The sequence below is a fragment of the Indicator indicator genome, chromosome 11 (assembly GCF_027791375.1).
Source record: "Indicator indicator isolate 239-I01 chromosome 11, UM_Iind_1.1, whole genome shotgun sequence".
Taxonomy (NCBI): domain Eukaryota; kingdom Metazoa; phylum Chordata; class Aves; order Piciformes; family Indicatoridae; genus Indicator; species Indicator indicator.
This window is the reverse complement of record NC_072020.1, coordinates 6,941,847-6,959,891: the sequence shown is the minus strand read 5'-3', so window position 1 is coordinate 6,959,891 and position 18,045 is coordinate 6,941,847. Positions and strand designations below refer to the sequence as shown.

The window sequence follows — 18,045 nt, the reverse complement described above, 5'->3', positions numbered from 1 at the left end:
CCTTCCTACCTCAGGTAATCCTGTCTATGCAGCATCATGTCTAGAGCACACAACTTCAGTGCTGGCTCTGAGCTGATACTAGTTTCAAAACATCAGGATGGCTGATGGCAAGTATTACCAAAGCATTCTGCTATGGGGGAAATACTACAGAAACATATGGGTGAGTAATACCTTCTGGTACACTTATCTAGGTGGTAGCTAATAAGAAATGTTGAGTTCTAATTTCAGTAATGCTTCTCTCATCTAATTTCACTGTACATCAGCTCTCCTAAGCTGTAAAGGAAATGTTCCCCCATTGAAATATTGAGGATAATTGCCAATACTTGGATGCTACAGGATTCTTTTACTAATTAATCTGAAAATCACTGTCAGCCAAAGGGTGGGGGAACCTTAGAATTCCTGGCTTTAGAGCCTGGGCTTCTTGCAACAGCTTGTGTGGCCTCTAAGGGGGCAAAAGCAATTTGCAAATAAAGACAGTGGTGAAAATGTTTATTCTACAAATGCCAAAATAATTTCTAAACATTAGCAAAAAAATATATATTTTTTTAAGTATGAATCAATAGGTATTTCCATGACACAGTGCCTAGTGCTGAGAGAAAAGTTGAAGGACATATTCCAGCTTTGTAGTGCTCTGCAAGTGGGTAGTGGTGTTAAATACACTTTATTCCAGCATTTTTAAGCATTCTGAACGCTGTTAACAAAATAGTTGGAAATAAGAACTATCCACAATCGACAGAACAAATGTAAGCAGCAGCAGCCATACAAGCAATTATGTAAAACGTGTCTAGGGAACTTCCCTCAATCAGATGAGAAAACAACACTGAAGAAAACTGTGTGGGGATGGAATATAACATGAAAATATTTTAACTGTTGCATCAATAAAAAGAGCATGACAATTTTCTATGCAAACATTCTCACAGATGTCATTCCCTCGAGACTGTGCATTTGTCTTCTTTCCTGGTTGCAGGAATACTGTTCTTTTTATATTCATATTATTTAAGAGCGGGTACAGAAATAAAAAGCAAATTTCCTAATCATGTTCAGAAATATTGACTAACGTATTCTGGAAGTGAGGCAGCAGAAGATTATCAATCTGGGGGGGGGGGGGTCAGAGGGGTGGTGAAGAACCTCTTCCAGGGAATGGAAAGGAGGGCTTGCAGACTTTATTTATACTCAACTCTTCACTCAGAGGAAAATGAGATCTTAAGGAGTTATGTCTGCTAGTTCCTATTGTATCATGTTTTTTCCTTGAAGGCATCCAAAGCAGAATCCAGTCTTGCTTAATTTGTGAAATTTGACATGATTACAGACTGGGGTGGATAAGGTTTGTGTTTAGGCATCCTTGATGGCATCTTGGAAGATTGTAATTCTTCATCCACCTCTCTTTCCTGGCAGGATTGTATAAAAATGGAATAATAATAAAAAAATGCTTTATTCTTCTTTTCTACATTAAGCAGAGAATGGCTTTCTTCAGAGTATGTATTTGCACTGGACTCAAGAAAACAAACCCCTGTGGAGCATGAAATGACACTGGGGAATATATTTTCCTTGACATACTGGGAATTTTTCATCTCTCTGAGGCAGTTCACCACACACACACACATACCCCTCACACCCTGCTTCTCTTGCTTGCTTTGTCTTCTTTTTTTTTTTTTCAACGAAGTTATGCAGTACCTTATATCAGCACTTATTCTTACTTATTCCTCTTAAACAAAGCAAACAAGCACCAACAGTAGAGAGGGACAAACAATGCCTATCATAATAAAACCAATATGGTCTCAAAGAACCAAGCACTAGTTGGAAAATGGTATAAAGAAATACAATGCTCATAGAATTTCCTGATACCCAGAATTTCACAGTTACTCATAAAGGTGTAAAATATATACTATATAAATATCCTATACCCCTGCTGAAATTACATGAAATCCTGGAGTTTGATGCCCAAAGCAGAGGTAATAAACTTTCTCTGTTTCAACCCAACAATGCTACTGCCTTGAATAAGCAACACTCTACAGCTGAAGACTCTCTCAAATATCAGATGCATTTCTCCAACTAAATAACTCTCACTGAGGCCAGTGTTTATTCTGACTGGCATATATTTCCATTCAGATCAGCAATTCACCTTTTTTTTTTTGTTTGTTTTCAAATGTGAAGTGTTGCACAAGAGAATGGTCTTAGACTTTTGCCATAGGGAAACAGCTTCCAAACCCCTCCACTTTCTGCATTAATGTGATCTGTTCAGCTGCACAATAGATTGATTAAGATGATTCTTAGTGATAAGACTACAGTTATGCTGGCCACCATCATTACTAATGCATTCATAGAATCATAGAATCATAGAATCAGTCAGGGTTGGAAGGGACCACAAGGATCATCTAGTTCCAGCCCCCCTGCCATGGGCAGGGACACCTCACACTAGATCAGGCTGGCCAGAGCCAGCATTCAGAGCAAGAGCTAGAAATAGCATCCTCAGAAGAGTGGCTAAAATGGAGTAAATGTTCAAAACTAGGATCCAGTTAATGAACAAGGATATTCACTGAAGCACTTCTCAGTCAGAAACTGAGATGAGAAGCTTGCTGTTGAACAAATGTCACTGAAGATATTTCACAGGATCACAGTATATCAGAGGCTGGAAGGGACCTTAAGGGATCATGGGGTCCAACACCTCTGCCAGAGCAGGAGCCAGTACAGGTGGTGGCATGAGAGCCATAGTTGGTGAGTTCTGTGGGGTGAATTGTCACTAGATGGTACAACCTCGTGGGCCTAAGCCCCGTCTTACTCTTGCTTTCATATAGAAGTATCCCAGATTGAGAAGGAATGAGCCCACAGGAAGCACAGTGACTAATCACAGAATCACAGAATTATTGAGGCTGAGATCATCAAGTCCAGACTATGACCTAACAACATGACATCAGCTAAACCATGCCACCAAGTGCCACATCCGATCTTTTCTTAAAGACCTCCAGTGATGGCGTCTCCACCACCACCTTAGTCACAGACTAACTGAATACATCCAGAAGTGTTTTGTTAACTTTCACTTGGTCTCATTTTAGTACCTAGAACTTTACTTCCCCTGGTTTGAATGATTTTATTTTCCTTTTAACTATTAGATATGCTGTTATAAAAATAGGAGCCAAGGAAATGTCTTCAGCTTGGCTGATAAGCACAAGATTTTGTCACATTATTATTATTGGTTCAATATTAGCAAACTAAAATTAAAAAGTATGAATATATCAATACTCTATTTAATGAATATCCAACCTCTAGCAGTCCCAAGTGGTTGAAAGTAATTCCAGGTACACAGGGAAAGATTTAAGGAATTTTAAACTATAGATTAGCCTATTAAATCTTGAGTGCATTTTAATGAATTACATTTGGATTAAAAAAACCTTATAGTAATTTGTGTATGCCTTACATTCCAGCTTTGGTCTTCAATCTGTCATAATGCTAGTGTGAAGAAAAATATTTTAAGATGGATAGAGATTGGAGAGCAGGAGAGAAAAATGAAAGTATAAAAGAATGCACACTCTTCCTATTAAAACCCTATGGCCCCCTGATGTGACTATCACTTCAGTAGTCTACAGCAATGTCATGTTGAGTTTCTTGAAGGCTCACATCTTTTGGCTTCTCAAATAGTAGCAAATAACCCTAACCAACATTTGTCTGAATTACCATACCAGGCTGAAGCAATCTGTACAGATTTTTCAAGGGATTTTGTGTGTGTGACAGTAGAAAAATGATGTGGCATCTGAATCACTAATATACATCTGGCAAAAAGGTTCCTTCATTTGCCATGTGCACTGTTTAAAAGTAAACCACACAAAGAATCTGACAATTTTAATCTTCTGTTTATCTGAGAAACTGGACACTTATTCCTTATACTTAGAAAGAGATTTCCTGTCAGCATTCATGAATTTCTCTCTTGACCCTGAGTAGCGAGAGAAGCAGCCTGAGATATACTGCAAAGCCAAATGTTTAAAGTTTATATCAATATACACATGGGACAAAGGTAATTTATTCAGTGCAGGAAGAACCCCCTGCTATATTTAATCATGCTCAAGTACATGGGAAAGTGGCCTTATGGCTGTTGTTTCTCCCTGCCTTTTCAACTCAGCTATTGAGAAGCCCTTTTCTTCTCATGAAACACCTTAAACCTAAAGCCTAATTAAAGTAGTAAAACACCATTAAACCTGGGGAGCAGACTTACCTCCAGCCACTACACTTTGCTATTAGGTTTTGGGTGAGGGTAGAGGAAATCAATGTTATGTTCACCCCTTAATGGGAACATAAACACTTCCACATTAAAAGATTATTTTGTTAAAATTCCCACAGGTAGGTGAGGGATTCACTTCACTTGTGAAAGAGCTAAACATGCAGAAAGAAAACAGTGGAAAAGAAAAAAACCTCTTTGCCTCATATGAAAAAGGTATTTTCCTTTCTGCCATAATCTCACAAAAAGCTGTAAGAGGACAGAACAAAACAGTGTATAGACATGTGATTAAAGCAACATGGTCAGGGCAAAACTCAGAGAGTCAATTTGCCTCTTTTCAGGAGCCAGGCTTGTTTCTGTATATAGACACAACAGATAATAAAACCTTAAGTGCATGACAAAGAACTCCATGTCAGATTCAAATACACCCTTCAGCTACTTTTGCTTATCAGATTAACAATGATGTCAGGGCTGAGGCCAATGGGACTTCATCACCTCGGGTCATTTGAGAGCTTGGCTGACTGTATTCTCTGCACAAAAAGAGCAAATGTATATTTGGGTGGGGTTTAGAAGTAGAAGCAAAAGTGATACAGCTGTGGGAGATATTCTGCACAGCAACAGAGACCATCACCTCTTCAGACATCATTGTAGCAAGGATTTTGTTGAAGAAACCTTCCCTTCCTCACAAAATTCAAGTATTGTGCAAAACAAGAAAATGGCTTCTCCTTCCAGCAATACAATTTGTGCAGGATAACTCTCAACTTTCTCTTCCAGTTCCCTGCTTGGACCAGCAAGTCATTCCTCTGTGATCACTAGCCTTATTTACACCTGCTTTTGAATGATATTTGACTCATTTTAGTTTAAATCTGGCTGAAGTATTTTCATTTTGGATGGAGGAAATCAGATATTTTCATTCCTCCAGATGTAGGACTTTTAAAAACATACAAAATCACTTTCAAAAGTATCCCTTGAGTAGGAATGGCATCTCTATGTGGTCTAGGGTTTTTTGTTGTTTCTTGGAGGGGTAGGAGATAGGGTGGTTGGGTTCTTAGGTCTAACTTAAACATGGCAAACACAAGGTTTTTTAAGTGTTAGAGGTACCAATTTAAATTCACTTTTGCTGACAAAGAAGTTTTGGTCTTCTGAAAACACCTCTATCACCTTAGAGGTTTTAGAAGAAAATTAGACAGTGCCTAGTTATATACTTGGAAAAATAGAGAAATCAGCCTGATTTGACAGATAAGGCAGCACTTGGAATTAAAGAAAACCAAAGCCTTCTGCTCTCCTTTTCCTTCCACAGCTGCGTAACCTTGGGTAGCATCCCTTAAATCAAGTGTCCCAACTTCTCTTCCTATTTTCTGTCCCATTTAGTTACACACTTTGGCACCTTCTTTTACAGTATCTTGGTACAATTCTGAGGTCAAAGGAGTCCTTATCCAGGAAAAAGCCAACAGAGCACTGTAATGAGTTGTTCCCTGAGCAGCAAAAAACAATAATGTCTGGCTGCTTGTGGATTTCTGATTTCTCTCTCAAGAACTACAGCTCCCTCCTTCATCTGTCCTGGGGGAACACCTTCCACACAATGCTTCCAGTTTCCTCAACACAGAGTAAGTCCTCCCACAGTAAGCTGCATCTTGAAACTGGCCAACAGTAGAGAAATTACTGGAAAACACAGATCACAGTATCTTCCAAGGTGTTTCTTTTAAAGGAAACCCAGCAAGTCAAAGCAGCAGCAAACACTTTAATAAAGGTGACAAAATTCAGATTAAGCAGATTAAGCATTGCCATGCAAAGCACTCTAGGATTTTTTAGATCACATGCTCACAACAGCCTAAATCACTGGTGGAACATATGCCAAAAAATCGCAAGGGAACAATTATCTTTGGGTTTCCACTAAAGCAGCATTTGAAAATTGTTAAAGGTACAAACCCTGAAATTTCTTCAAAAGAACATTTCAGTTTTGACAAATAGGTATTTCTCACAGATGTGCATTTCTTCCAGTTCCCTTTGTGAACAGAAATTGCTGTTGACAGTGCTGCTGAATATCATCCCACTTGCAAGACTGATGTAAATAAAACCTTATGGTAAGGAAGGTAGTTCTAAGTGCAAAAGGAAAATTTTCATCCCCTACAATTTCACTGAATTGAGTGGGGTTATATTAAAGCAATATTAAACCCAAATAAAATTATGAGAGAAGAGAAAGACTCCAGCAAAATTATTTGAAGCAGTAATTTTTTCAGACTTGTCCAAAACTCCTCATCCTTAGGAGCTGCAATACAACAAGGAAGCCTCCTGAGCGTGTTAATTATTTAAAATGGAAGCAACACCGTTGCTGGCCTTTTGGAAATAATCTTTCAGAAAGCGTCAGGTGTCTCCAAGGCATGTGACAGGCTGGCAGTTTGTAGCTTCTACTCTGGAGCAGTAATACCAGGATTTTCTCTGGATCCTGGAGGAACTCATCACCTATTCTAACAGATCCTAAAGACACCCTGTCTGGCTCACCGAAAACACAACGCAGAAGCTGAATTAGAATTGCAAACCTCTCATTTGCTAAATTAAAGCAGAAAAACAAAACTAAAATAAACATTAGAAATATATATATATATATATAAATATATATAGACCTGGATGCATTCCTGTGCAGACTACCTTAAGTGATCCTTCTTTGTCAGGGGGGTTGGACTTGACGATCTCTGGAGGTCCCTTCCAAGCCCCAATGTACTGTGATATATGAATGCAGACACAATTACAAATAGATATATGTACAGGTAGATATGAATCAATAGCTGTAAATTATAGACATTTACAGAGATGTGTATTTACTACCTCCCACAAGTCTATTTTGCAGTCTAAATTTAGAGAATTTTCTTCCCTTCTTTCAGAAAAAGTAAGAAGGCAGCATCTGGTTTGTAGTTTTCAAGTCTATTCAAAAATATCTTCCTCTTGCATGCATCTGCCACTTCAGTATGCAAGAATAAAAACATACAATCAGCAGGAAAATTCTTGTAGAGTCTGTTTGTAAACAGAAAGTTCCCATCCCCAAAATGGTTGACCTTAAGAGCACGTGGAGGTGGTGAGAAACTTTTCAGGACAACCTATTTTACTGTGGATATATATCTATAGATGTTTTTGGGTCATTTCAAAGATTTCATTCATAGAACTTGTTCTTATTGAAAAGAAGTACACAAAACTTCCATACAGAGGTTTTTTTTTTTTTCCAAATCTTATTAACAACTCAGAAAAAAATATTTTTCCACCGTTGTTTTTTGCTTTTATCTGGTTTTGTTTTGGGGTTTTTGTTGTTGGTGGTGTTTGGTTTGGTGGTTTTTTTGTGTTGGGTTTTTTTTGGGTTTGTTTTTTTTTTTTGTTTTTTTTTTTTTTTTTTAATTTGGATTTCTTTTCTGGAAATACAATCTAGAGACAAATCTATAAAAGACATCAATGAATACCAATCAAGAACTAATTATCAATCCTGAATTAATCTGCTGAAAAACTAAGAAAAAGATATAATGTACATGAAGTGTAAATGAGCAGTGGAAACAAGAAAAAATAACATTAAACCAGCATTCACATAATAAAATTGGAAATCAGACACCAAACACCTCCAAACTCAAGTTGCCCCAGACTTATTGAAAAATCTTTCTTGCAAGTCAGTTGAAGCATTTTACTTTATCAGTGCTCTGGGAGGCCCTGACATTTTCTGACCAGGGCAATCAACTTCAAACTGTAATTGTCATCCAAAAGTCCTCCAGAGGAGGGAAATCTTGCTCAGCCAGCCTGAACCACTCATCAGCAGTGGCCTTTGAGTACTCCACATTAGCCCTCTCAGGTCTGGTGGGCTGCATCCTGCAGCATTGTACCATTGCAGAAGCCATGTAGAGCCACAGACAGCACTTAACACAATTATCACAGCATCATATAGAGAGGTAAAACATGTCAACTACTCTGGCTAAAGTCCTATATTACTGGTGACTTTTCCCTACAAAGCCTCACAGAAGTTCAATTTCAAAGCTTAATACACAAAACAAATATCGTGCATACCTCAAAGGCTGAATGCAAAACACGTTTGTGGATTTTGTGATTTTTTTTTTCCCCTTTTTTTCTAAAGTCCTGGCTAAGTTTTAATGGCCTATCACACATGAATGATTCTGAAAGCACTACAATGAACTGAGCTGATAAGCTGATCTCATCGGAATTAACTGCATGTGATTGCTGCTTTGAAAAGCTGGCCTAAAGAGGCAGAACTGAAAGCAATCTCACAAGTCACTGGTACCACTTGCCTCAGCTATAAGGAAAGCACAGATGGTGAGAAAAGTTAATTAAGAGACATATTTGTTTGGGGGTTTGGAATTTCCACCCTCTCTTCTCCAAAGAAGCCAAGCCACAGTGAAAATGTGGTTTACATTTGTGGCCCTAAGAAGTTCATGTTTTTTGAGGTTCTCTTCTTGTAGATGGAGGTAATAGCTAAGCAGCATAAATTATTTATGTCAGCAGTTAGCACATGGATTTGCAGTTGATCACTGAGGTACTCATTGCACCTTCCAGCTACAATATCTTGTCAATTAAAGATATTCCTTTCTCCACAATTCTTCATATACTTTCCTCCTCCCTGGCACAGCTTTTCTTTTATACAATAACTGACACCCAGCAACAGAGGTGTCACTTTTTCATTCTTTCTTTAATCACTGCCTCTTTCATTTGCTCTCTCACTTCATAAGGAACATATCAGCAACTACAAAAACACATCTTCTGGTGAAAAACCTTTTTTCTTTTCCTCCTGGATAGAAACTCTCTTTCCCCTCCCTCTCCAGCCCACACTTGATATTTCCCCAGATTAACTAATGGGCTTCTGAAACTGGGGCTCTGAAAAGTCACCACCAGCTTTAGAGGATCAAAATACATACCTTACACTTTATATACTGAAAGACTGTGACCAAAATGTCACATAGCAGACATTTTGCTCAATGGTCCTACAACACTGTATGAATCTTTGGATCCAATTCAATTTTTTTTTACATCTCTGTCCATTATAATGACAATGGCCAGTAGCACCAAAGGAATACTGGCTGCAGAATGGTAGGGATCAATCTCACATGAAAGGCCCTTGAAGGTAAGAATGGATTCATGTTATGGAGAGGGAAAATTGGTATTTCAGAACTTGAAATGAAATTCAGAGGTTCTTAGAGAGACATTACCAATTCATGCCTACTGTACTATTTATTTCCTTTCCCATCATTGCTGATTATAAGGATGCTCATGTGTAAAAGGAAGTTTCTTCATCTCTAATCACATCAGCTCTATTCCATGAATCCACAATCCACTGTATATGACAATACAAAAAGAATCAGACAGGAGGCTCAAGACAGATCAGAAAATGACAGCTTCTGTTTAAACAGATATCTTGGAAATTAGTGATGATAAAAGACAGTGTTACACTGCATAATCATTTAACGCTTAGCATGATCTCATTCTCTAAAAAGAGGTACAACAGAATTACTCACTGGAGAAATGTTGGTATTTAAAGAAAGAAACTGGAATGCTGAACAGTTCTACTTATGTTTCTAGAGAAATAAAGGCCTGTTTTGAATAGAACACCAATGCTACAGGTACTGAACACTCCCTGGATTTAAGGAAAGTTGCTTCTTACAACATTACCTTAGCATTTTACTGTAGGTCACATCATCTATGGTCTCTCTTAAGAATTTGGCATGTATCAGTATGTCGCATCTGTCAGTTTTATTTCCGTGCCCTAGCACTGTTTTTGAGCAGGATATTACACTCAAGAATGTGTTCCCTAATTAGTTTTATGTTTCAGATCACATCAAAAGACTAAGAGACTGACACTCAAGATGAGCCTAGCATTGAGAAAGTTCCTACATCAAGGATTCTAGCCAAAACCTGGATCTGTGTACATAAATATATATAAAAATAGCTAATAATCAAGGCATTGTATATATATATATGTATACATACAAATCAGGAATTGTCTCACATTCCCAGGTGGTCCCTAAACATGTTATCTAATCACATCAAAATGTCAGCTTTTCTCATGTTATAAATGTATACAAAAGAAGTTGTTCAAGAAGTCAAGCAAAGAGAGCTCAGTACAGATGTTATTTCGCTTTGCATGGCAGTGGTCAAAACAGTCAGTTCACATAAAGCACTACAGCTGGGCAGTGTTGCAGTTCTCTCATCAGCAATGAGTTCCTTACCTGCCACTGGAAATTTTTCAGCTATGTCATGCTGACAGTATGAAAGGCCTTCCACTGGTGTTGCCCACATTGGCAGCCTTGCTCCTTTTCTGCTTTTCCAACCAAGGCTTGTCAGCAGGCAAGCATAAAAGGGAACTACAGCTCCTTCTACTGAGTCTTAAGATTCCTAAGATTAAAGATTTGGGGATCCTACTAGGGCTCAGAGAATTGAGTGAAAGAAGGCCAGCAGCATCTGAAATAGCTCTGTGTGACTTATTTTAAATTCTGCTTTGCACATTGTCACTCAGAGCACAATTTCAGAAGCAATCATGTGTTTAAAGAAGTTCACAGAAAGAAGTGTGGGGACAGACTGTTGGAACGGGGACAGAAGTACTGCAAAGCAAACTGATTGTCTGATCCACATATGACATCTCAGATACAACAGCTTGTAAACATTATCTGTAGAGCTCCAAATAATAACTTCACAGACTTAACCAATCATGCCTTGAAGGCTGTCACTGATCTAGTGGAGCATGACCAAATCCTGTTTGAGTGCAGAATAGATTCTGGCAGAAAATCTCACATATGCCGAGTTGCGTAGCTAGATAAGGAATGCAAAGGCATCACTCGTGCTGCAGTGAAGTAACCAATGCAACTACATTCATCCTCCCATGAGACTATGAGAAATGTTACAAATCCTGCAGGGAAACTCAGCCTGCAACAGTACTTTGTGCTTCATCAAAGAGCATCACGCTGCCAAACTCCTTCGTAGGTAAGAACTAACTTAAGTGAGCATGGCAGGTACCTACCACCGAAAGATGAATATTCAAGACAGGCATAAGAGACTCTCTGACAATTTCAGCGGAAGAAGACAAAAGCAGATGAGATCTGTGTTATGTCTGCCCACTTCACACAGGCACTTCTGAAAAATTACAGCTCAATCTAAGTCGTAATTTGGTAGAGATAATTCACTGGACAAGGTTTCCTAAGATCTGCTGAAATTCTATCATTTTTCCAGCAAGATGTGGAGAAAAGGAAACTGAGACTTTGAGACACTGGAAAAAGCAGGGGTAGCAAATCTGCACATGGAGAAAGTGCTGAAAGAATTTTCCTATTTTGCCCAGTGGGATAATCAGAATTACTTGGGTTATTTTTTATTTTCCTTCTTCCCTTTCTTGTGTGAAGAAAGTTCAAGACAAAAGCATGTTAGATGGTTAGGTGTCTCCTTCTATTCTGAGCACTGCATGCTGCATTTTTCTGTCTTCAAGCCTTTGCATGTGAATGCCAGGGGAATTTCTAGCCTCTAATATCAAAAGAAAGCCATCATATATTTTATAAGGGCCTATCACTCATATTGGTATACACAGATCCTGCAGGGCATCCTACTTCCCAGCATAGCTAGGAGAAGTTAGAATTTTTGTTCAAGAACTGCATTACATGCTGACTGAGATGATATGCAGTCTTTTTTCCCTTAGATAACTCTAAGAACTGAAAAATTACTCTTTTAACAAAAGAGTTTAAACAAAATTCCTTTTCTTTATTTCCCAGTGTGAAAGGACTGCTTTTAATCAACTACAGCGCTATGGATGAGAGATGCAGAGTATGCTCTCAGATAAAATAAAACCCTCCCCTTTGGCTCAGAAATATTTCTCAGGACCAGTCATAAGGGTCTTTTAACACTGTACTTTGTATGATATTTTTCCTTTCATTTAGAAAAAAAAAAATAGAGGGTTATTATTTTATTAGTTACATTTGGCCCAATTATCATGAATCTTTTCTGCCTCCTTCAGCTTTTCTCCAAACAGTAGAGAAATCCAAAGTTTTTCACTTGGCTCTCTCTCCAGGGACTAATACCTTTAAGTACTTCAAGGCCAGATCCAGCTCCCTGACATTTGTCTGCCCTGAACTTGCAAAGCACTTGTAAGTTTGTTAGCCTCCAAAGTGTCAAGAAACTACAACGATCTTTAGACATATTCCATGTGGGAGTTTTGCAGAAAGAACTTCACACAGCAATAAAACCTACAGCTTGTTCTGGTGAACCTCTGTCAGATGAGGGCAAATAAAATCCTCTGAAGTACAGTAGATACCCAGTTGAGCATGTTACATTGGGAAGATTCATGAATAAAGGAGCTCCTCTGTAACTAGCTTTTATTATTGTCATTTGCCATAAAAGTGTTGGCTTGAGCCCAGATTAAACAAATTTATGTTAGAAACAGGAACCAGACTTACTCTAACTTTAATATATGCCCTGCAACAGATATTCAAGCAAATATTGAGGCATTGTTTTTTCTTTGAAACTTGACCCTCATCCAATGCTGAGGAGGGAGGAGTTTGCTGGAGTTTGCATGGGGCATCTCTTATGGCCTCAGCCATAGGGGGTGCAAAAGTAGGGGAAGGTATGGAAAAGTGTGTGATCACCATGGTAGGCACTGGAATAGCAGCTAACCTATTGATGCTTCTTACCACCAGCCTAGGAAATCACCCTGGTTACCTGCTGAGTAGTGCTGCAGCAGAGCTCCTCAGATGAGCATGGAGCCAAGAAATGTGCCTTTGAACCCAGGGACACTGAAGGCAAAGGAAAAAACACCTGTGGAATTAGCCTAAAAAAGACTCCTGTGCCCTGACTGACATTTTCATTCATATGGGTACAAAGATGCCATGATTTTTCCATCATTTTACTGAAGCATTCTTCTTGTATGCTCTTTTGCTCAGTAGAGTCAAAACCTGACTCCCAGAGAGGGTAGCATTTATTCTAAGTGATCAAAGTTATGGAGCAGTTAATAACTTGAATACCCAGAGTTTAAGTTAAATTAAGCTGTTCAGTGATTCTTTTTGAGACATCATACTAAATGAGTAAAATCTCTCTGCCTTTCTGATGCAAAATACCCTTCTTTGCCTCACAACAGTTTTTATCATTTTCAATGACAGTCTAACGGCATTGGGCAAACAGCAGAATCCACAGGGATATTAATTCTGAGACCTCAACACCTCAGAAAAGAGTTAAGATTTGACAAATTTATTCCTTCCTTTATTTCTACTAAGGCTTGAGACAATTCCTAACACAAACTTCTGGCCACAACTCTGTTAGCAGGTAAGATAAAATAGCAGATTTAAATCCAAAGATCTTGCAATAAGATTGCACAGCACAATTTCCCCTCTGCAGTAAAAGCTGCACTTTCCCCTATATTCCTACTGGAATTCACTAGAGGATGGCAAAAATTGATTGCATACACATGACAGGATGTTAAGATAGTATATCCTTTAAGAAGTTCTAACAATATTCAAAGCTAAGTTCAAACACAAACAGAGTGTGGAGCGGGAAAAAGGAAGATTGCTTACGCCAGCGATGTCTTCCCCATTTAACTCTCAGAATATTTCAAAACCAGAAACTAAAAGAATGAAAGGACTCTGCTTAAGCAGTCTGCTACATCAATATGACAAAAAAAAAAAAAAAACAAACAAAAAAAAAAAAAAAACCCCCAAAAAAAAAACCAACAACAAAAAAACACCATCAACTTGCAATTGTGACCCTTTCATGGTTGTCAAATTAAAACACTCAATAACAGCAAACCCCTTGCCCCATTCTTTCTGGCCACCAGGTCATGAAAATTAGCAGCAACTTTTCAAGTTCACTGCTGATCACACTGGTGATACAGTAGTGAATATTAACAAATCTAATGATGAGAAGAGATGCCTTCCTTCACTAGCTCATCCATAGAATTTAAAATCTCTGCAACAGAAAGAATAATTCATTCATCTAACAGACTCACTAGAAACAGAAGTCATCAATAGTACTGCTTTTCAGCCCCCACCCCAGACACTGAAAACCATGCCCACAACAGTTATTTCATGCAAGGAGAGGACTGCTAAATGCACAAAAATGTAGGCATTTCAACTGAGCCATAAACACTTCACATTTATTTACATCTTAGATTCATTCCATCCTCTAGAGTTATGGTTAGTCCACATGAGCTGTGCTGACTGCTGCAGTGTGCTGAACTGATAGACCTAAAAGCCTCTCTACCTCCCATGGAACCACATGGCTCATTCAGGTAACTGCAGAAAAGGTTGTCATTACTTACAGCAGGATGTCCAGCACAGTAGGTGTAGCTAGCATGAGACTGGTAGTGCAAGCTTGCTCTTGGAAAGGTGTATGTGTTCCAAGCAGGCTGGCTGCTATTCCACTGGGAGCTGAAGCCAGGGCTCATGGTCACTCTTGATTTACTGTTTTGGTATGTTCTCACTGTGGAGCTGGACTATCAAAAAAGAAAGAAATGCAATGTAAAAATAGCCTTTAGAGCAGAATACAAACAATGCAGCTATGTGTCATCATTGTGTATATAAATACTGCCACACAGTCTGGAACAAACTCAAATGGTTCCAGACACGGAACTGGAAAAGTAAAACAAAAATGATACCTTCAAAGACACCACATAGAAAGAGCTATGTCACTGCCATGCCCAGAAGAAAGACTGATGGCTGTTAGACTTTGGGCTGAGATATGAATTAAAAGGGCAACAGATAAGTTTCTGAGATCAGGGGATGTTCTGAAAACGAGTAGAGGGTGCAACAATAATAGTTGAAACTTCCATATTTCTTTATTATAATGAATTAAATGGCATTTATTGAGCTCCTGATCAGCTGTGTGCATTTCACAGTGAACGTGCCAATATTAGGTATCTTTCTCAAAGACTTGTAAACCCATCCAGTGGCTAGGTAAGACCAAGATATAACCTACCCTTGTATTTCAAATAGATAACCTTCTAAACAGGCTTTGAAACTTCACAACATTTTAAAATTATTTTAAAAGCAGAAGGATAAAAACACAGAAGCAAATGACAAAACCTTAAATTTTTTAAAGAAGTCAATTTAATAATTTCATCTGTGCATGTGTAATTCACTTTCATCCTTTCTGTCTTTCTCTCATTTGACTTTAACTGCAGTTTTCTGCTTCAGTCCTCATTTCGAAAAAAAAAAAAAAAAAAAAAGAAAAAAGAAAAACTCCTAGTAAATACTTGCAGTGATAAGGGTGGTTTATTAGGACAGGAAAGAAACACCTCCATTTTCAAACAGGGTGGAACATGCATTAAAAATGGATGCATTTTTAGCAGGTATTTAGCCTGGTCTTCAAAGACATGCAAATGTACTTTCCCCTCCATATCTTGTTAAACATTTACACTTGCCTGCTTTCTTTCTATTGGCAAGGTTTCTTAATATCCCATGCAAATTTACACCGAAATATTGTAAATTATTTCTGAAGCATTAAATTCACAGTAACCTCACAGTAATACAGTGAAAGCCTGAAAAATATGAACACAAAATATACTTATTAGAAATCCCTATAAATGTCCCTGTTAGTAAATTGACACTATCAGTTCCAACATTTTATATTCAGGAATGAGCCTTAGAATCATAGGAACAGTCAGGGTTGGAAGGGACCACAAGGATCATCCAGTTCCAACCCCCCTGCCATGGGCAGGGACACCTCACACTACATCAGGCTGGCCACAGCCTCATCCAGCCTGGCCTTAAACACCTCCAGGGATGGGGCCTCAACCACCTCCCTGGACAACCCATTCCAGGCTCTCACCACTTTCATGGGGAAGAACTTCTTCCTCATGTCCAGCCTGAATCTCCCCACTTCCAGCTTTGTTCCATTCCCCCCAGTCCTATCACTACCTGATATCCTAAAAAGTCCCTCCCCAGCTTTCTTGTAGCCCCCTTCAGATACCGGAAGGCCACAATAAGGTCACCTTGGAGCCTTCTTTTCTCCAGACTGAACAAACCCAACTCTTTCAGTATGTCCTCATAAGAGAGGAGCTCCAGCCCTCTGCTCATCCTGGTGGCCCTTCTCTGGACACCTTCCAGCATGTCCATATCCCTCTTGTAATAGAGGCTCCAGAACTGGATGCAGTACTCCAGGTGGGGTCTCACCAGAGCTGAGCAGAGGGGGAGAATCACCTCCCTTGACCTGCTGGCCACACTTCTCCTGATGCAGCCCAGGCTCTGGTTGGCTTTCTGGGCTGCAAGTGCACACTGACAGCTCATGTTGAGCTTCTCATCCACCAGCACCCCCAAGTCCCTCTCCTCAGGGCTGCTCTCCAGCCAGTCACTGCCCAGCCTGGATTTGTGCTTGGGATTGCCTTGACCCAGATGCAGGACCTTGCACTTGCTCTTGTTGAACCTCATGAGGTTGGCTTGTGCCCACCTCTCCAGCCTGTCAAGGTCCCTCTGGATGGCATCCCTTCCCTCCAGCCTGTCTGCTGCACCACACAGCTTGGTGTCATCAGCAAACTTGCTGAGAGTACACTCAATGCCTTCCTCAATTCTCGCTCTCAAAGACTTTTCTACACAATACATATTGCATTAACCAAATATCAGTATGGACCACCATTGAGCAAGGTGTTTCACATGGTCCAAGACCATCCTCACCCTGAAGTGCTTGCAAGACAAATGAGAAGGTCAGGGAAAGGATGAAAGAGCAGAGTCTGTTGCAGAAGGAGTGAAAACAGCTTTGCAAACATGGCTTCAACTTTCATTTCAATGTTTCAGCTCAGTTTCATTGGAAGAGGATTAGTGAAACGGAAGGAAAAGGCGACGGAGAGAAGACATGAAAAGATTTCCAGGACGCATTCTAGCTATAAAAATATCTACCCTGTATAATCTTTGCAGGTTTTAATAGCGTATTTAGATAAGCTGGTTGTAGAAACTACAGGCCCCACTGGCATGGGCTGAACATGGCATCTTTATTTCGTTTCATTTTCAAAAGTTGAAGTGCACAAAGCTTGCCTCAGTTATCAATTGCTGTATAAACGTTAAGTTCAAGCAAAGGCCAGATGACTTCCTGCATGTGTTTATTTCCTGTGCTGCCGATTAGGAAGCCTGAAAAGAGCAGTTTCAGCTCACCAGTTCTCAATGTCTCAAGAGATTCGCCTCCCACCCCCCACCCCTAAGCAAAGGATTCCTGCAGTGTGGTTTCTAAAGACTTAACTTACAACTAGCTGAACACAAAAGCCTATGAATGAACACTAAAACCCACACTAAACTCTCATTAGTCACTGTGTGTGACAAGCAGTTACTTTGTCCTTAAAAAAGGCTTTAGGGGAAAAAAAAAAAAAAAATCTGCCCCTACAGTTAGAGAGACTGACTTGAAATAAATCTTTTGGTATGAATTTAAATCATGACAAATCAAAGGAAAAAGGTTATGGCTATAGCCAGAAATAAACTGAAGGGGTATAATGTGTTTTTTTTTCTTCTTCTTCTTTTATTTTTCTTCCCCTTCTTTTATTTTTTTTCCTTTTTACCCTCTTTCCCCAAGGAGCAGAAACTACATTTTCTTTCTTTCCTTTGACGTATTACTTATCTTTCAGATCGCTCTCTTTCTGGGCCTTGCTAGGCTTGTTTCTACATGAGAGATGATGGCTAAAGCTTTGTTTTGGTGAGATCAAGAAGGTTTTAACCACAAGGTATACACCATGTATACTTCTCCCCTTTATAAGCATTAGGTATTCAGGTGTGGCAGATTGTTTCCACCTCTTGAGGAGTGCATCCCAAGCCAAATAGTCTGTGAATATTGTGCTGCTGTATCCTAACAATAGCTTCCTATTATTTCTCATGTATTTCTCTGCATTGTATGGACCAATG

The 18,045-nt window shown here is 39.2% G+C and overlaps 1 protein-coding gene across 1 annotated transcript in view; it reads right to left on the bottom strand.

Annotated features, from left to right (window-relative positions):
* The window catches only part of RBMS3 (RNA binding motif single stranded interacting protein 3), a 688,691-nt gene that overhangs the window by 460,646 nt on the left and 210,000 nt on the right, over positions 1 to 18,045 (bottom strand). The window contains exon 3 of the mRNA XM_054384815.1: positions 14,484 to 14,657. Coding sequence (XP_054240790.1) covers positions 14,484 to 14,657 — 174 coding nt within the window. The remainder of the gene's footprint in view (positions 1 to 14,483; positions 14,658 to 18,045) is intronic.